Source organism: Salmo trutta, chromosome 4 (assembly GCF_901001165.1).
Source record: "Salmo trutta chromosome 4, fSalTru1.1, whole genome shotgun sequence".
In the NCBI taxonomy this organism is placed as follows: domain Eukaryota; kingdom Metazoa; phylum Chordata; class Actinopteri; order Salmoniformes; family Salmonidae; genus Salmo; species Salmo trutta.
This window is the reverse complement of record NC_042960.1, coordinates 62,572,192-62,590,948: the sequence shown is the minus strand read 5'-3', so window position 1 is coordinate 62,590,948 and position 18,757 is coordinate 62,572,192. Positions and strand designations below refer to the sequence as shown.

Here is an 18,757-nt window from a genome sequence, read left to right as displayed (position 1 = left end):
ATTGTCCAGTTTTTCACATTTTAACACAATACAACCAAGCTTGTGACATGCTTTTCCATCTACACCCCTACCACTCTCTGACGCATAGGTGGATTAATGTGGAACACTGCAATGCACTGCAAACTCACATGTACAAAACCAGGGTTGTGTTCATTAGGCACAAAATGCAAGAAAAATAGTGAGCTACTGCCTGAACCAATTAGGAGCACTTGTTTTTGTTTTCTGTTGCGAAATGTTTTTCCAAGGTGTGCCCTAATGAATACAATCCAGGTACTAATGAGATGCCAGGGGGAGAGGACGCGTGTAGGGACAATTTTAGCGTCAAACGTTCCTCCAATCAGGGAGGACCACCGTGATACTCCCCCCCCAGTCATCTCTTTGCTTCTTTCCTCTCCTCATCAATCAACATCAATCTATCTCATCCCGTCTTCCACTTTCCCGGAGAAAAGGAACAGCACTACCACTCTTCTCATTAGGTCAGAAACACAGTTCTTCTGTAGTCACACACCCATGTTCGTTGCTTAGAAAAGTTTATTGTTGCACTATTGGGACATTGTAGAGGTAAGTGTTATTCTGCTGTCACCATAGTGAATCGCTATAAAAATATGTTTTACTGTAGACGTCTGTGCATTCTGTCGTCTCGTCTTGACGTGGAAATGTTCGCTGGATGTCATAAATTGTCGTTTTGCTGTCGACTACAATCAGCACCTGGTGGTTTTGTTAATGTAGATTCAGTGCATAGTTCAGGGCATCTTTCGTTATGGTGTTTATGTAGATTCAGTGCATAGTTCAGGGCATCTTTCGTTATGGTGTTTATGTAGATTCAGGGCATCTTTCAGGGCATCTTTCGTTATGGTGTTTATGTAGATTCAGTGCATAGTCCGGGGCATCTTTCGGTGCTTATGTAGATTCGTTATGGCATACCATTGGGACATTTGTTTTGCTACTGTAAACTGGCATATGGCTGTAGGGATATAAGACTATTGTTAACTGGCCTATAGCTGTAGAGATGTAGTGAGTCGGTCATGTGTCTATCTACCACCCAGGGATCCAGTTCGCTGGTGATGGCAGCGGCGGCCCGCAGGCGCCATGGCAACATGCCCCAAAGGCGGGCGACTCTGTTGCCGCGGGGATTCCAGCGCTCCATGGCCAAACAGGTGACATCGACAGCACCGGAGAGACAGCCCACTGGGACGACTGAGACTACCGGCCCAAACCTGGTAACCACAGCAGGGGCACCGAGGCAGACAACACAGCAGGTAATATGGGAAAGGAGGGGGGGTAAAAGAGAGTGAGAAAGTGGTAGAGATAAGAAAGTAGAGCAATGAAGATGTAGAAAGGGACAGAAGGGGATCGAAAGAAATAGAGAATTGGAGAGAAAGTGAGAGATGGCCTTTTTATGTGTTTTTTGCATGGACTTTGAAAGAAAGTGTTACACAAATTAGGTTGACAGAAAGTTTAAGTATTTATCTTACTCTGATTATACTGGTCCATCTTTGTCTGCCTCCCTGTAGCCTGGCACTATTCAGCCTTGTGGGATAGAAATGGGGCCAGGTTGGACATTTATCTGCAAAGCCAAGATGTCCCCCTCGTCCCCTCAGCAGCGTCAAAATCACCCTGACCCAACCATCGTTCCTTTGACAGTCTGTCAGACCGAGCCCGACATACAGAGTTCTCATGGTTGTACCCTAAGATATCATAAAGGAATTAAATACAATGGTATGCCAAAGATGCTGCTCTCATAAATGTACCACTTCTCTCCTCAGTATGGGTCCATAGTGGGAAGAACAGAGAGGCTGATGGGAAAGACAGAACCACAGCAGCTTCACTGGAGAGAATCAGGTAGGCCAAGTCAGTTTCAGAAAATAATGACATCCCTTGGATAGTAATGCTCAGTCTTGTGTGTTCGCTCAGACCTACAGTGTCCATTTTAGGACAGAACCAACAACTTCCATCGATGTGACTGTCCTAATATGGACACCGTACAAACCAAAACAGGATATTCAAGACAGTTAATCAGTGAAGTGAATGCAGATGAAATATTACATAAGGGACTGGTAATTTGCTAGCAACATACATAGCAACGAGACCTGCTTGAGACAAGCAGAAACGTAAAGCGAAACTGACAGACATTTCAACGTACTTTTTTTAATACATTGGCATTGACATCAAATTACTACATTGGTCTTGTAATATCAACATATTCAAATAACTACACAGCAAACTGGCCAGTGTTACTTTGTAGCATATTATGTTTAAGACAGGACCTCGTAGACTAAGGCCATTTTCCATATCCTCAGGATCCATCCAGAGTCCCAGAGGATTCTGGGCAGTTCCTGTGTAGCCGTTGTGCATCTGGAGCGTCTGAGGATCAAACTTGACCCCGGACAGTCAGTTGCCCTGTCAATGGTACCGCCACTGGTGTCGTTGGTGTCACTGTTACGCCAACCACACTCAGAGTTGCTGACTGAGGACTCTGCGGCGCCTCTGCCGGCAGTCATTACCCCAGAGGAGCATGTCCAACAGGTACAGACCATAGAGTTGGATAAAGGGTGCACTTGCACAAAGCCTGCATGCTTTACCATGAAATGTTACCATGGGTGCTGATGAAAGGGACTGGTAATTTGCTAGCAACATACATAGCAACAAGACTTGCAGTGCCATTGAGTACTTTCAACATTTTGAAACAGTCAACTGATTGGTACTTCCTATGGGTAAACAAGTGATCATAGAATTCCATACAAGTCAGCAGGAGGGATCAGCCAATGAATTATAAGCCTGAGCAAATATTCCATTCACTGCATGTGGAAGTAAATCACCAACCTTGGCTTTATGCCTGTTCTGACAGCACACTCCAGATGGCAGTATTCACCGTTTCAGTTTGTTTACCGACTGCCAATAAACTTCTAGAAGTTGAAAAATAAGTAATTGTCTACTTTAAAATTACCCTCAATTGTGCTGCCCATGCTGTCAAAGTCATTATGGTAAAGATGCAAAGAATGGCCCTGTATCTACCTCTACAGATTCACCTGGTTCCCCACATCATTTCTCATGTTATGATATAGTGTTACAAATACATTAGTGCTTTAAAATGTCCTACTCTATTAGACGAGTCAGACGTTTCATTCCTAAATCAGGGTTTAATGTCAATGAGAGTTGCATGAATGGACGTTTCTCAAATTAGGATTCGGCCACCTCAAATCACACTGGGTTAGAGAGGTTACACAGTTACGGTAATTGCCTGGGATTCAACGTTTGAAATGGCTTTCCTCCACACCCATCAACCATACTGACCTGTCCCTGTTCTACATAGAGTAATGCGTTTATTGGCCAATTCTATAAATGTGACTTTAGATTCCTGTCTGTCTTCTATTTGAAGACAGGGTCCAGTCTGGATTTCCAGCAGAGTTCAGCAAACAGAGAAGAGTCATCTGGATCAGAACCAGGGGCCTCAGGGATGGAGCCAACACAAATACACAGGCTCCTCTGGACTGAACCACCACACCCTCAGGAGAGACCTGCACCCCCATCGCCCCCTATAGGAAAAGCACCAGAATCAGATCAAGTTCTCGACTTGGAGTGTGAATCTGAGTCTGAATTGGTTCCAGGTCTGAAATCTGGCTCAGATTCACTGGAAATGGAATCAGACCTGGAGCCAAAGTCAGAATCAGAAACAAAACTGGAATCAGATTGGGAGCCTGCAGATGGGGAGGACAGCGAGGGAGGTCATGTGGGGCAGTGCTCACCTATGGATGGGTCTATAGTGTCCCAGGAGCAGCCTGAGAACGAGAAAGGGGCAGCAGGGATGGAAAGTGAGGATTTCTGTGCGGTGTGCTTCAATGGGGGCGACTTGCTATGCTGCGATGGCTGCCCTAAGGTCTACCACCTCTCCTGCCACATACCACCCCTCCGAAGCTCCCCGCTGTATGTATTAAGATGCCATTGTCAGTGTTTATGAATGTTTTATAATGATTTCTTCTAAACATTTTTCCAAATAGAGTTTCACATCCTTTGAATTTTTGTGGCCTGCACATTTTACATGTGGAGATACAATTTCATGAATGTGTAGCATACTGTAGCGCAGACCCGGCACCAAAACGAATCAGTTGGATGTGCCTTTGATTTCCATAGGTGGGCTTGTTTTTTCACGGAACCCCCCATGTGTGCACATGCGTGCATGCATTTTTGAATGGCTGTTATAGTGAACACTATAGGTAGTTGGTGAGTTTCAAGTTTGGGCAAGCTTACAATTGACCTTTTCTACCAATCTGCATGCCAGTTATGATTATTTTATATGCACATTTTTGTGGAACAGTTTCATTTTAATAATCATGTTTTAGTTTCTCAAAATAATTGTCACATAGTTAATCATATAAATCTAAAGTAAAATTATAAAAATATAAAAGTTTAAATGTAACTATGGCGAGAGCACTAGCCTCTTCCATATGGACACATTGATAATCTGGCGGCAGTGTAGCCTAGTGGTTATTGTGTTGGACTAGTAACCGAAATGGTTCAAGATCAAATCCACGAGCTGACAAGGTACAAAAATCTGTTGTTCTGCCCCTGAACAAGGCAGTTAACCCACTGTTCCTAGGCTGTCATTGAAAATAAGAACTTGTTCTTAACTGACTTGCATAGTAAAATAAAATATATCTGAACAGTGCCTTGAATATGACAGAATCAAGCCTTTAGACATTCATATTAATTATCCAACCTACATTATATTTGTTATGACTGGCGTTTAGCCCACATATATGAAACTAAAAGTCTCATGTCAGCATCGGTCTGAACATGACAGACTAGCCAATACTCATTGGCTATCACCTACAATTTGGCATGTAGGGTAATTGGGTATATTTACATACACTTATGTTTTTCTAAACAGAATAGCTAGTGTTTTTCAGTTTTCAAATACATAGAATTTGTTAATGTGGTTAATGACCCTGGTGCCCTAGCAGATGGCCTTGGTGCCCTGGCAGATTGGGAACCTCTTGAAGGCCAAATGGCCTTGCACCTAAAATCACGAAAAATCAGACATTGCAAAATTGGCACTTTCCTAAATTTGCATGCAGCGGGCCAGGTACGGCGACTCTATGCGTACTCAGGCGCGCGCGTTCCCTCAACGTTATCAGGACAGAGAAACCAGACACATTCTCATTGCTCACGGAACACTCCAAACAAAAGACAAAGAAAAGATTGACAAAACTTGTAATCGTTGTGAACTCTGCAAATAACGTTTCCACTCCGAGAATGAGAATGACTAATTAATACATGCATGAACAGAAATGTGTGTAACCAAATGAAGAGGGATTAAGGGTACATTTACTAGACCTACTGGTGACATGTAATGGGGAATTTATGAAAAATAAACCATTTAAGGGCAAACAATTCACACAATGAACGGGAAAGAATTGGTGGGAGACAGCTGAGCGCATTCTGGACAGCTGAGCGGATTCTGGAGAGCTGAGCGGATTCTGGAGAGCTGAGTGGATTCTGGAGAGCTGAGTGGATTTTCGAGAGCTGAGTGGATTCTGGAGAGCTGAGCGCATTCTGGAGAGCTGAGTGGATTCTGGAGAGCTGAGTGGATTCTGGAGAGCTGAGTGGATTTTCGAGAGCTGAGTGGATTCTGGAGAGCTGAGCGCATTCTGGAGAGCTGAGCGCATTCTGGAGAGCTGAGCGGATTCTGGAGAGCTGAGTGGATTCTGGAGAGCTGAGTGGATTCTGGAGAGCTGAGTGGATTCTGGAGAGCTGAGTGGATTCTGGAGAGCTGAGTGGATTCTGGAGAGCTGAGCGCATTCTGGAGAGCTGAGCGCATTCTGGAGAGCTGAGCGGATTCTGGAGAGCTGAGCGGATTCTGGAGAGCTGAGCGGATTCTGGAGAGCTGAGCGCATTCTGGAGAGCTGAGCGCATTCTGGAGAGCTGAGCGGATTTTTGAGAGCTGAGCGGATTTTTGAGAGCTGAGCGGATTTTTGAGAGCTGAGCGGATTTTTGAGAGCTGAGCGGATTCTGGAGAGCTGAGCGGATTCTGGAGAGCTGAGCGCATTCTGGAGAGCTGAGCGCATTCTGGAGAGCTGAGCGCATTCTGGAGAGCTGAGCGCATTCTGGAGAGCTGAGCGCATTCTGGAGAGCTGAGCGCATTCTGGAGAGCTGAGCGGATTCTGGAGAGCTGAGCGCATTCTGGAGAGCTGAGCGCATTCTGGAGAGCTGAGCGGATTCTGGACAGCTGAGCGGATTCTGGAGAGCTGAGCGGATTCTGGAGAGCTGAGTGGATTCTGGAGAGCTGAGTGGATTCTGGAGAGCTGAGCGCATTCTGGAGAGCTGAGCGGATTCTGGAGAGCTGAGTGGATTCTGGAGAGCTGAGCGGATTCTGGAGAGCTGAGCGGATTCTGGAGAGCTGAGCGGATTCTGGAGAGCTGAGCGGATTCTGGAGAGCTGAGCGGATTCTGGAGAGCTGAGCGCATTCTGGAGAGCTGAGCGGATTCTGGAGAGCTGAGCGGATTCTGGAGAGCTGAGTGGATTCTGGAGAGCTGAGTGGATTCTGGAGAGCTGAGCGGATTCTGGAGAGCTGAGTGGATTCTGGAGAGCTGAGCGGATTCTGGAGAGCTGAGCGGATTCTGGAGAGCTGAGCGGATTCTGGAGAGCTGAGCGGATTCTGGAGAGCTGAGCGGATTCTGGAGAGCTGAGCGGATTCTGGAGAGCTGAGCGGATTCTGGAGAGCTGAGTGGATTCTGGAGAGCTGAGCGGATTCTGGAGAGCTGAGCGGATTCTGGAGAGCTGAGCGGATTCTGGAGAGCTGAGCGCATTCTGGAGAGCTGAGCGGATTCTGGAGAGCTGAGTGGATTCTGGAGAGCTGAGCGGATTCTGGAGAGCTGAGCGGATTCTGGAGAGCTGAGCGGATTCTGGAGAGCTGAGTGGATTCTGGAGAGCTGAGCGGATTCTGGAGAGCTGAGCGGATTCTGGAGAGCTGAGCGGATTCTGGAGAGCTGAGCGGATTCTGGAGAGCTGAGCGGATTCTGGAGAGCTGAGCGGATTCTGGAGAGCTGAGCGGATTCTGGAGAGCTGAGTGGATTCTGGAGAGCTGAGCGGATTCTGGAGAGCTGAGCGGATTCTGGAGAGCTGAGCGGATTCTGGAGAGCTGAGCGCATTCTGGAGAGCTGAGCGCATTCTGGAGAGCTGAGCGCATTCTGGAGAGCTGAGCGGATTCTGGAGAGCTGAGCGCATTCTGGAGAGCTGAGCGGATTCTGGAGAGCTGAGCGGATTCTGGAGAGCTGAGCGGATTCTGGAGAGCTGAGCGGATTCTGGAGAGCTGAGCGGATTCTGGAGAGCTGAGCGGATTCTGGAGAGCTGAGCGGATTCTGGAGAGCTGAGCGGATTCTGGAGAGCTGAGTGGATTCTGGAGAGCTGAGCGGATTCTGGAGAGCTGAGCGGATTCTGGAGAGCTGAGCGCATTCTGGAGAGCTGAGCGGATTCTGGAGAGCTGAGCGGATTCTGGAGAGCTGAGTGGATTCTGGAGAGCTGAGCGGATTCTGGAGAGCTGAGTGGATTCTGGAGAGCTGAGCGGATTCTGGAGAGCTGAGCGGATTCTGGAGAGCTGAGCGGATTCTGGAGAGCTGAGCGGATTCTGGAGAGCTGAGTGGATTCTGGAGAGCTGAGTGGATTCTGGAGAGCTGAGCGGATTCTGGAGAGCTGAGTGGATTCTGGAGAGCTGAGTGGATTCTGGAGAGAGACGCGCCATATCTTTGCCACACACCCCCTCCCCTTCTTGTTGCAACATTTTAATGATACTCAAGACACGTTACCTTCACACAGATTTTAGATGCTTTTCACTGACAGCCTCTACTCAATCAGCTAGACATATTGCCATACGCGCCGCCCAAATTGCAGGATTTCCAAATAGGTATAGACCTACACACTTATGATTTGAAACAATCCACAGCATTTTTTTGGAAAATCAACTAATGATCCTCTGTGGCTAAGTCATGCTCTCTGATGAAGTATTTTTCATGTTTTTATTTAGACAGGAGTAGTAATTCTATCATTTTGGCCAAACATCAATTTACTTTTGGGGAAGCCAGCATCTTAACAGTGCACCAGCCAATTTTCCTTTCCAATTCGCAAGAGGCTGAAACCAGAGATCTGTATATAATGACAAGATGCTCATGTCTCCGCCCTAACAATGGGAGTAGTTGTCCCAAAGGCGGGAAGGCAGGCGACAAGCTTAGGTCTGCACAGGGGTGCAACTTTCACATGTCCCCCCAACATTCTGAAATGGCATTTTTGTCCCCCACCCAGCTTTATCATTGGAATGTGATACAAAACGAGGCAACGGTGTGCTTTAGGACCATGCGGACGCCTCCGAGTGGTCGGGTAGGCTGTTTGGAGTGTTTATCCAACTGGATAGAAAAATAAAATAATAACAATTGGTCCGCCCCACCTCTAAAACCAAAGTTGCGCCCCTGGGTCTGCATATAATGTCCAAAGAAACTCACTGGGCTTATTCTGGGCAGATTTTGGCGAGAGTGAGCCCTCTCGCTTCACCTCTTCCGCTCTGCTGAAACTCTCGATTGATGCATCTTTCTGTCGGCTTGCATCTCTGTCAAATACATGATCAATATTTAAATATTTTATTTGGACTGGCACAGAGGTACGGTAGGGCGGGCCAGGCCCCCTAAGGCCCGCCCATAACCCCAGCCCTGCTGTAGTGCAAAACAGAACCGGTCTTGAGTTGGCATTGTTGACAATGTTCACAGGGCAATAATATGTGTTCTGTAACCAATAACCATACTGACAGTTTATGTAATACTGAAAGCCTCTGGATTAGATGAGTAAATTGAACAAATATGAATCTGAGCCTCTCTCTCTGTCCCACAGGGGCGACTGGGTGTGCACATTGTGCCGGAGTGACCAAGACCCTGTGGTGGGGTATGACTGTGAGACCATACATCCCTCGACAGACCACCAGGGGGCAGGCACACCATACACACTGTCCAGCCTGGAACAAAGAGTGGGTTATGATGATGATGATGATGATGATCTTCACTGTATCCGTTAGGATATTCTTTCCATGTCATACAGCAATCAAGCATAAAAGTATTCTCATAGACAGATTTACAGCACATCACCAACATACGTTATAGGAGAGTAGATAAGAGCCAGCTACAGTGTCTGTTTAGGATTGGGAACTAGAAAATAAAGGAAAAGCCGCACACTCTAAGAGCTCAGATGCAACAATGTAATAACCAACGTTTCGACAGCGAAGCTGTCTTCATCAGGGTATCATCACAAACACTGCGAGATGAGTCATTTATATAGTGTCAAGAGACACACAGGTGTTTGTAATCATGGCCAAGTATGGCCTAACATCATTGGTTAACTCAAATATTTAAAAAAAAATGGCATACAAAGAACATACAAAAAGACAAACAAATGGATAGCATACGATCATAGCATTTGTAGTCTAAAATGTATCTAACAAACAATTACAATGGCAAAATCACAATAATCACAAGAATGGCTTCAGATCAAAGTCTATGTTGAGACCGAAGGGAGCAAGGGTCTTTGCTTTATTTTCTAGTGTTCTACTCCGCTAGCCAGCACCTCGCCTTTATAGGTGTGCGTTTCTTTTTTCTAGGATTGGGAACTATCATGGTTTAATGAAGGGACTAGTGGGGCTAGTTATGTGTATCTCTTTCTTTGCAGAGGTGTGAGAAGCTGACTCTTCTGTTGTCCAGCCACGTCCTCAGTGCCCCATTCCAGGAGCCTGTCAGCCCACTGGTAATAAGGCACCAATCATCTTCCTCCAATTCCATTGACATATCTTCTATTCAGTGGTAGAAAAAGTACCCAATTGTCATACTTGAGTAAAAGTAAAGATGCCTTAATAGAAAATGACTCAAGTAAAAGTGAAAATCACCCAGTAAAATACTAATTGAGTAAAAGTATAAAAGTATTTGGTTTGAAATATACTTAAGTATCAAAAGTAAATGTAATTGCTGAAATATACTTAAGAGTCAAAAGTAAAAGTATAAATCATCAAATTCCTTATATTAGGCAACCCAGATGGCACGATTTTCTTGTTTTAAAAAAAAATGTATGGATAGCCAGGGGTGCTCTTCAACAGTCTGACATAATTTACAAATGAAGCATTTGTGTTTTTTAGTGAGTCTGCCAGAGGCAGTAGGGATGACCAGGGATATTCTCTTGATAAGTGTGTGAATTAGACCATTTTCCTGTCCTGCTAAGCATTCAAAATGTAACGAGTATGTTTGGGTGTCAGGGAAAATGTAAGGAGTAAAAAGTACATTATTTTCTTTAGGAATGTAGTGGAGAAAAAAAGAAGACGGCGCCGGAGAAGATGGCTGACGTTTTACATGCTCCTAACCAATTGTGTTTTTATGCAAATTGTTTTGGCGTTGTTAAACTTATTTTTTAACTTATTTTGTACATAATGTTGCTGCTACCGTCTCTTATGACCGAAAATAACTAATGGACATCAGAACAGCGATTACTCATCGTGGACTGGCAGAAGCTTTTTTTTCCCTTTAACGAGCCCGACGTGAACGACAAACTGCTTTCCCAGAAACAGGCCCTATACCAGGTCGCCGTTGTAATTGAGAATTTGTTCTCATCTGGCCTACCTGGTTAAATAAAGATGAAATAAATAAATACCACCACAGACCGATGTTGGCACTAAGACCGCACTCAATGAGCTGTATTCCGCCATAAGCAAACAGGAAAACGCTCATCCAGAGGCGGCGCTCATAGTGGCCGGGTACTTTAATGCGGGGAAACTTAAATCTGTTTTTACCAAATTTCTATCAGCATGTTAAATGTGCAGCCAGAGAAGAAAAAAACTCGAGACCACCTTTACTCCACACACAGAGACATGTACAAAGCTCTCCCTCGCCCTCCATTTGGCAAATCTGACCATAATTCTATCCTCCTGATTCCTGCTTACAAGCTAAAATTAAAGCACGAAGCACCAGTGACTCGGTCAATTAAAAAAGTGGTCAGATGAAGCAGATGCTAAGCTACAGGACTGTTTTACTAGCACAGACTGGAGCTAAAAGCTAAAGCTGCCGCTTTCAAGGAGCGGCACTCTAACCCGGAAGCTTATAAGAAATCCCGCTATGCCCTCCGACAAACCATCAAACAGACAAAGCATCAATACAGGACTAAGATCGAATCGGACTACACCGGCTCCGATGCTCGTCGGATGTGGCTGGGATTGTAAACCATTACAGACTACAAAGGGAAGCACAGCCGAGAGCTGCTCAGTGACACGAGCCTACCAGACGAGCGAAACTACTTCTATGCTCGCTTCGAGGCAAATAACACTGAAACATGCATGAGAGCACCAGCTGTTCCGGACGACTGTGTGGTCACGCTCTCCGCAGCCGAAGGGAGTAAGACCTTTTAAACAGGTCAACATTCACAAGGTCACAGGGCCAGATGGATTACCAGGACGTGTACTGCGAGCATGCGCTGACCAACTGGCAAGCGTCTTCACTGTCATTTTCAGACTGTCCCTGACTGAGTCTGTAATACCAACATGTTTCAAGCAGGCCACCATAGTCCCTGTACCTAAGAACACTAAGGTAACCTGCCTAAATGACTACCGACCCGTAGCACTCATGTCTGTAGACATGAAGTGCTTTGAAAGGCTGGTCATGACTCACATCAACACCATTATCCCAGAAACCCTAGACTCACTCCGATTTGCATACCGCCCTAACAGATCCACAGATAATGCAAACTCTATTGCACTCCACACTGCCCTTTCCCACCTGGATAAAAGGAACACCTATGTGAGAATGCTATTCATTGACTACAGCTCAGCTTTCAACACCATCGTTCCCTCAAAGCTCATCAATAAGCTAAGGACCCTGGGACTAAACACCTCCCTCTGCAACTGGATCCTGGACTTCATGACGGGCCGCCCCCAGGTGGTAAGGGTAGGTAACAACACATCCGCCACGCTGATCCTCAACACTGGGACCCCTCAGGTGTGTGTACTCAGTCCTCTCCTGTACTTCCTGTTCACTTGTAACTGCACGGCCAGGCACAACTCCAACGCCATCATTAAGTATGCCGATGAAACAACAGTGGTAGGCCTTATCACCGACAATGACGAGACAGCCTATAGGAAGGAGGCCAGAGACCTGGCCGTGTGGTGCCAGGACAACAACCTCTCCCTCAACGTGATCAAGACAAAGGAGATGATTGTGGACTACAGGAAGAGGAGGACCTAGCACGCCCCATTCTCATCGGCGGGGCTGTAATGGAGCAGTTTGAGAGCTTCATGTTCCTTGTTGTCCACATCACCAACAAACTAACATGGTCCAAGCACGCTAAGACAGGCGTGAAGAGGGCATGACAAAACCTATTCCCCCTGAGGAGATTGAAAAGATTTGGCATGGGCCCTCAGGTTCTCAAAAGGTTCTACAACTGCACCATCGATAGCATCCTGACTGGTTGCATCACTGCCTGTTATGGCCACTGCTCGGCCTCCGACCGCAAGGCACTACAGAGGTTGTACATCACTGGGGCCAAGCTTCCTGCCATCCAGGACCTCTATACCAGGAAGTGTCAGAGGAAGGCCCTAAAAATTGTCAAAGACTCCAGCGCCCTAGTCATAGACTATTCTCTCTGCTAACGCACGGCAAGTGGTACCAGAGCGACAAGTTTAGGTCTAAGAGGCTTCTAAACAGCTTCTACCCCCCAAGCCATAAGACTCCTGAACATCTAATCAAATGGCTACCCAGACTCTTTGCATTGCCCCCCCCCCCCCTTTACGCCACTGCTACTCTGTTATTATCTATGCATAGTCACTTTAATAACTCAACCTACATGTACATATTACCTCGACTAACCGGTACCCTCTGAATATGGTCTCGCAATTGTTATTTTACTACTGCTCTTTAACTACTTGTTACTTTTATTTCTTATTCCTATTTTTTAAACTGCATTTTTGGTTAGGGGCTTGTAAGTAAGCATTTCACTGTAAGGTGAAATGTTGTATTTGGCGCTTGTGACTAATAAAATTTGAGTAAAAATAAAAGTTGTTAAAAATATAAAAAGTAAAGATACCCCAAAAACGACTTAAGTAGTACTTTAAAGTATTGTTACTTAAGTATGGGACAATGCCAACAATACTCTGTGCTTCAACGTTTCGTCCACAAATTCTCCACAGTTAGAGCATTGCATGCTGTAAATTTAAAAGAGAGAATATCTCATTCAATATGATATATCAAAACAAACTTTATTTGTCACATGCGCCAAATACAGCAAGTGTAGACCTTACCCTGAAATGCTTACTTTCAAGTCCTTAACCAACAGTGTAGTTCAAGAAGAGTTAAGAAAATATTTACCAAATAAACTAAAGTAACAAGTCCTCAACTGGCAGCTTTATTAAATACTACCCACAAAACACTAGTCTCAACGTCAACAGTGAAGAGGCGACTCCGGGACGCTGGCTTTCAAGGCAGAGTTGCAAAGAAAAAGCCATATCTCAGACTGGCCAATAAAAAGAAAAGATTAAGATGGGCAAAAGAACACAGACATTGGACAGAGGAACTCTGCCTAGAAGGCCAGCATCCCAGAGTCGCCTCTTCACTATTGACGTTGAGACTGGTGTTTTGCGGGTACTATTTAATGAAGTTGCCAGATGAGGACTTGTGAGGTGTCTGTTTCTCAAACTTGACACTAATGTACTTGTCCTCTTGCTCAGTTGTGCACCGGGGCCTCCCACCCTTTCTATTCTGGTTAGAGTTTGTTTGCGCTGTTCTGTGAAGGGGGTAGTACACAGCGTTGTACGAGATCTTCAGTTTCTTGGCAATTTCTAGCATGAAATAGCCTTCATTTCTCAGAACAAGAATAGACTGACGAGTTTCAGAAGAAAGGTCTTTGTTTCTGGCCATTTTGAGCCTTTTCCTGTAGTCCAAGATCAGCTCCTTTGTCTTGCTTACATTGAGGGAGAGGTTGTTGTCCTGGCACCACACTGCCAGTTCTCTGACCTCCTCCCTATAGGCTGTCTCATCGTTGTCGGTGATCACAGTTGTGTCGTCAGCAAACTTAATGATGGTGTTGGAGTCGTGTTTTGCCATGCAGTCGTGGGCGAAAACAGAGAGTTCAGGAGGGGCCTAAGTACACACACCTGAGGGGCCCCAGTGTTGAGGACCAGCGTGGCAGACGTGTTGTTGCCTACCCTTACCACCTGGGGGCAGCCCATCGTGAAGTCCAGGATCCAGTTGCAGAGGGAGGTGTTTAGTCCCAGGGTCCTTAGCTTAGTGATGAGTTTCGTGGGCACTATGGTGTTGACCACTGAGCTGTAGTCAATGAACAGCATTCTCACATAGGTGTTCCTTTTGTCCAGGTGGAAAAGGGCAGTGTGGAGTGTGATTTTGAGATTGTGTCATCTGTGGATCTGTTGGGGCGGTATTGGAGTTGGAGTGGGTCTAGGGATGGGCTGCCCAACCCTCTTCCTGGAGAGCTACTGTCCTATAGGTTTTCAGTCAACCCTCATTTAGCATATCTGATTCAGCTAGTTAAGGTCTTGTTGAGCAGCTAATTAGTAGAATCAGGTGTGTTAAATTAGGGTTGGACTGAACCCACAAGACGGTAGATGTCCAGGAAGAGGGTTGGGCAGCCCTGGTCTAGGGATCCACGACCAGCCTTTCAAAGCACTTCATGGTTACCGACATGACTGCTATGGGGCGGTAACCATTTAGGCAGGTTACCTTTGCTTCCTTGGGCACAGGGACTATGGTGGTCTGCTTGAAACATGTACATATTACAGACTCAGACAGGGAGAGGTTGAAAATGTCAGTGTAGACACATGCCAGTTGGTCCATGCATGCTTTGAGAACACGTCCTGGTAATCCATCTGGCCCCGCGGCTTTGTGAATGTGAACCTGTTTAAAGGTCTTACTCACATCGGCTACTGAGAGCGTTATCACACAGTCATCCAGAACAGCTGGTGCTCAGTGTTGCTTGCCTTGAAGTGAGCATAAAAGGCATTTAGCTCATCTGGTAGGCTCGCGTCACTGGGCAGCTCGCGTCTGGGTTTCCCTTTGTAGTCCGTAATAGTTTTCAAGCCCTGCAATATCCGACGAGCGTCAGAGCCGGTGTAGTAGGATTCCGTCTTAATCCTGTATTGACGCTTTGCTTGTTTGATGGTTTGTCTGAGGGTATAGCGGGATTTCTTATAAGCGTCCGGATTAGTTTCCCGCTCCTTGAAAGCGGCAGCTCTAGCCATTAGCTCGATGCAGATGTTGCCTGTAATCCATGGCTTCTGGTTGGGATATGTACGTAGTGTCACTGTGGGGACGTCGTCGTCGATGCACTTATTGATGAAGCCGATGACTGAGGTGGTATACTCATCAATGCCATTGGATGAATCCCAGAACGTATTCCATTCTGTGCTAGCAAAACAGTCCTGTAGCGTAGCATCCGCTTCATCTGACTTCCTGATTTCAGTTTTGCTTGTAACAGGAATCAGGAGGATAGAAGTATGGTCAGATTTGCGAAATGGAGCATGGGGGAGAGCTTTGTATGCATCTCTGTGTGGAGTAAATGTGACGTGCTGGTAAAATGTTTGTAAAACTGAATTAAGTTTGCCTGCATTAAAGTCCCCAGCCACTAGGACCCCCGCTTCTGGATGAGCATTTTCTTGTTTGCTTATGGCCTTATAGAGTTGGTTGAGTGCAGTCTTAGTGCCAGCATCGGTCTGTGGTGGAAAATAGACAGCTACGAATAATATAGATGACAACTCTCTTGGAAGATATTGTGGTCTACAGCTTATCATAAGGTATTCTACCTCAGGCGAGCAATACCTCGAGACTTCTTTAATATTAGACATTGCGCACCAGCTGTATTGACAAAAAGACACACCCCCACCCCTCATCTTACCAGACGTAGCATCTCTGTTCTGCCGGTGCATGGAAAATCCCGCCAACTCTATATTATCCATGTCGTCGTTCAGCCACGACTTGGTGAAACATAAGATATTACAGTTCTTAATGTCCTGTTGGTAGGATAATCGTAATGGTAGGTCCTACATTTTACTTTCCAATGATTGCATGTTAGCAAGTAGAACGGAATGCAGTGGGAGTTTACTCGCTTGCCTACGGATTCTCAGAAGGCAGACCATCCTCCGTCCTCTTTTTCTCTGGCGTCTCTTCACGCAAATGACGGGGATTTGGGCCTGTTCCCGGGAGAGCAGGATATCCTTCTCCTCGGACTCGTTAAAGGAAAAAGCTTCTTCCAGTTCGTGGTGAGTAATCGCTGTTCTGATGTCCAGAAGTTATTTTCGGTCACAAGAGATGGTAGCAGAAACATTATGTACAAAATAAGTTAACAAATAAGTTACAAACATCGCAAAAATACTAACAAAAGAGCACAATTGATCAGGAGCATGTAAAACATCAGCCATCCTCTTCGGCGCGCGCCATCTTGTCGTTATTTGTGATAAATTAAATAGACTTTGTGATTGGGCTCCAGGCTCGTCATTACTACCAGATCATTAAGAGGCCGATGGACCTATCAGTGATCAGGAGGAAGCTGGACCAGAGGAACACTCTTCACTACTTCACAGCCCAGCAGTTTGTGGACGACGTCCTACTCATGTTCAGGAACTGTGCAACTTTCAATTACGTAGGTCAAATCCATATGAATGAAATCATTATTTTGTTATTTAAAAAATATTTTGTTAATGTTAAGATAATATTCAATTTCCAGAAACTAAAACTATACCTCTCTTTTTTCTTGCCAATAAGCCATAGGGATTTTCCCATAGACATATAGGAGCAGCTATTGATTTTTTTTTGTTTTGTACATAAATTCTCCTTCATTGTGTTGAAAGTTGAACTCTGCAGCTCCCTTCGTGACATCTGACCTCTTGACCTCTAGCCAGACTCTGAGGTCGCCAACGCAGGTCGTAACCTGGAGGTGTTCTTCCTATCCAAGCTGAGGGAGGTGTTTCCCACCCAAGCCTTCCCCACGCTGACCCAGGACAGAGCGAACAGGAACAGTCTCGCTTGGCTGAACAGGAAAAGGAGGGACTACCACAGAAAGAAGAAACGAGGTCACTTCCTTGACTTCTGAAGTGGTCTGGTGTAATGTTGTATGGTGGCAAAACATCTCACATAGTTGTATATTTGTAATATTAATTAAACCTTAGTCTGGCTATATCTAAATTCATTATTTTATAATCAAGGAATGTAGACATATGGGAACATTTTATTCATAATTTGTGTTTTACAGTCTTGTCAAATTTGAAGCGATTAAATGTCTTTATTAAACATTTAGGGGCCAATTGAATCCATCGATGGCCACCAGATTATCGCCATCTGATCTTTTGTTAAACCATCAATACTGCTAAAATCACGCACACAGTGATCTTAATTGCAACCATTATTGGCCACCGATTTACTGCTCCGTGAAGCGGATGTCGGAGTTTACTCTTAGTCCTGATTGCTGCCATAATTTTTCAAGACTATTTCACCTTCTGCTGGTTTTATCATCGGAACAATTGAATCCTGCTATTATAGCAATTTATATATTTGACAATCATTCCGTACAACTGAAATAAACTATTCAATTTCCTTGTTTACCTCTTGGTTGAAGATGGGAAGGTTACGACAACGGTGTCACAATAATGTAAAGGTTCTACCACTCTGAATCAACCATGGGACCAGTTCAAAAGTTGTAGCTAAGCTGCCTAGGCAGCAAAAAGACCACAACCATCTAGCCAGCTAGCTAACGTTAGCATATAAGATAAGTGGCGTGTGTTCATGGATGCCAAGGGAAGCCAGGTTTCCCCCAAAAATGTACAAAACAACCAAACCAAATTAATTGAGCCTTCGTCTCTGTGTTTCATCATTTTCCTTCAATTCGCAAAAGGCTGAATGTATCTCACCGGAGAAGCATCCGAGCGAGCGAAACAGCGCCTCTCTGTATGTGTAGCCCATCTATCTGATGCTGTCTGGTAACAAATAGTATGATATTTTTGCTACGCGTAGCATTGAATACATGGGAAGCCAGCACGCATTTGGCCTCCCTTGATATTTTTGTTTATACAATAATATCCAATCAGCGTTGAGCTAAACTGAGTAAGCTCAACTGTGAATGGTCCTGGCGCACCACATTTTTAAGTGTCAAGGGAAGCCAGTTTGAATTTTGCTTCACACAAATCACATCAAGCCAAACGTCATTTATCAGAAAATAAATGTAAATGTTGCATCTCGTTGAGTTGTTGACCTCTGGTGGCTAGCTAGCTAGCTAAAATTGTTCCTTTCCTAAATTAGCCATGGATTCTCCTCCGTACTGACCAATGATTATAACAGCGATTCTGATCCAACCATAAATTCATACATTGTGCCTCTGGCCTGAGAGGATGGAAGTTCAATATGTAGCTAGATGTAACAGTGGTAGGCTAATATTAACTAGCTGGCTAATTGTTGTCCATGAAAGGAAGTTAGGCTAGCGAGCAAGCATTTTAGGCAGGTAGCCTAGGACAACAACAACTAAAAGTGTGTACTCTATGCCAGAGTCATAAAACATTTCGTTAACATGAAAGAGAGGAGGATGGCATTGGCCGTAGGGTGAGTTAACATGTTTTTTCCACTTACGCACACACACACCAGAATCAGTACCATGGACAGCCACATTGTAGTTAGCTAACATTGTTTGGACTAAATTGTTTTTGGAATCATTTAGTTGTTACTATATTAGTAGACTAAGCATAGGTGAATTG

The 18,757-nt window shown here is 45.2% G+C and overlaps 1 protein-coding gene across 4 annotated transcripts; it reads left to right on the top strand.

Moving 5' to 3' along the window:
- Positions 1–406: 406 nt before the first annotated feature.
- Positions 407–17,607, top strand: LOC115192808 (tripartite motif-containing protein 66). 4 transcript variants are annotated; one of them, XM_029751674.1, is made up of 10 exons: positions 407–476; positions 1,047–1,259; positions 1,515–1,680; positions 1,767–1,842; positions 2,301–2,526; positions 3,380–3,924; positions 8,875–9,007; positions 9,703–9,777; positions 16,504–16,656; positions 16,912–17,607. In XM_029751674.1, the coding sequence occupies exons 2-10, from the start codon at positions 1,065–1,067 to the stop codon at positions 17,104–17,106; spliced, it is 1,764 nt and encodes a 587-aa protein (XP_029607534.1). In that variant the 5' UTR covers positions 407–476; positions 1,047–1,064; the 3' UTR covers positions 17,107–17,607. The 4 variants fall into 4 exon arrangements, with proteins under 4 accessions (XP_029607534.1, XP_029607537.1, XP_029607536.1 ...); XM_029751677.1 differs by having other exon boundaries at positions 408–561; positions 1,602–1,680; XM_029751676.1 differs by having other exon boundaries at positions 408–561; positions 1,530–1,680.
- The last annotated feature ends 1,150 nt before the right edge of the window (positions 17,608–18,757 follow it).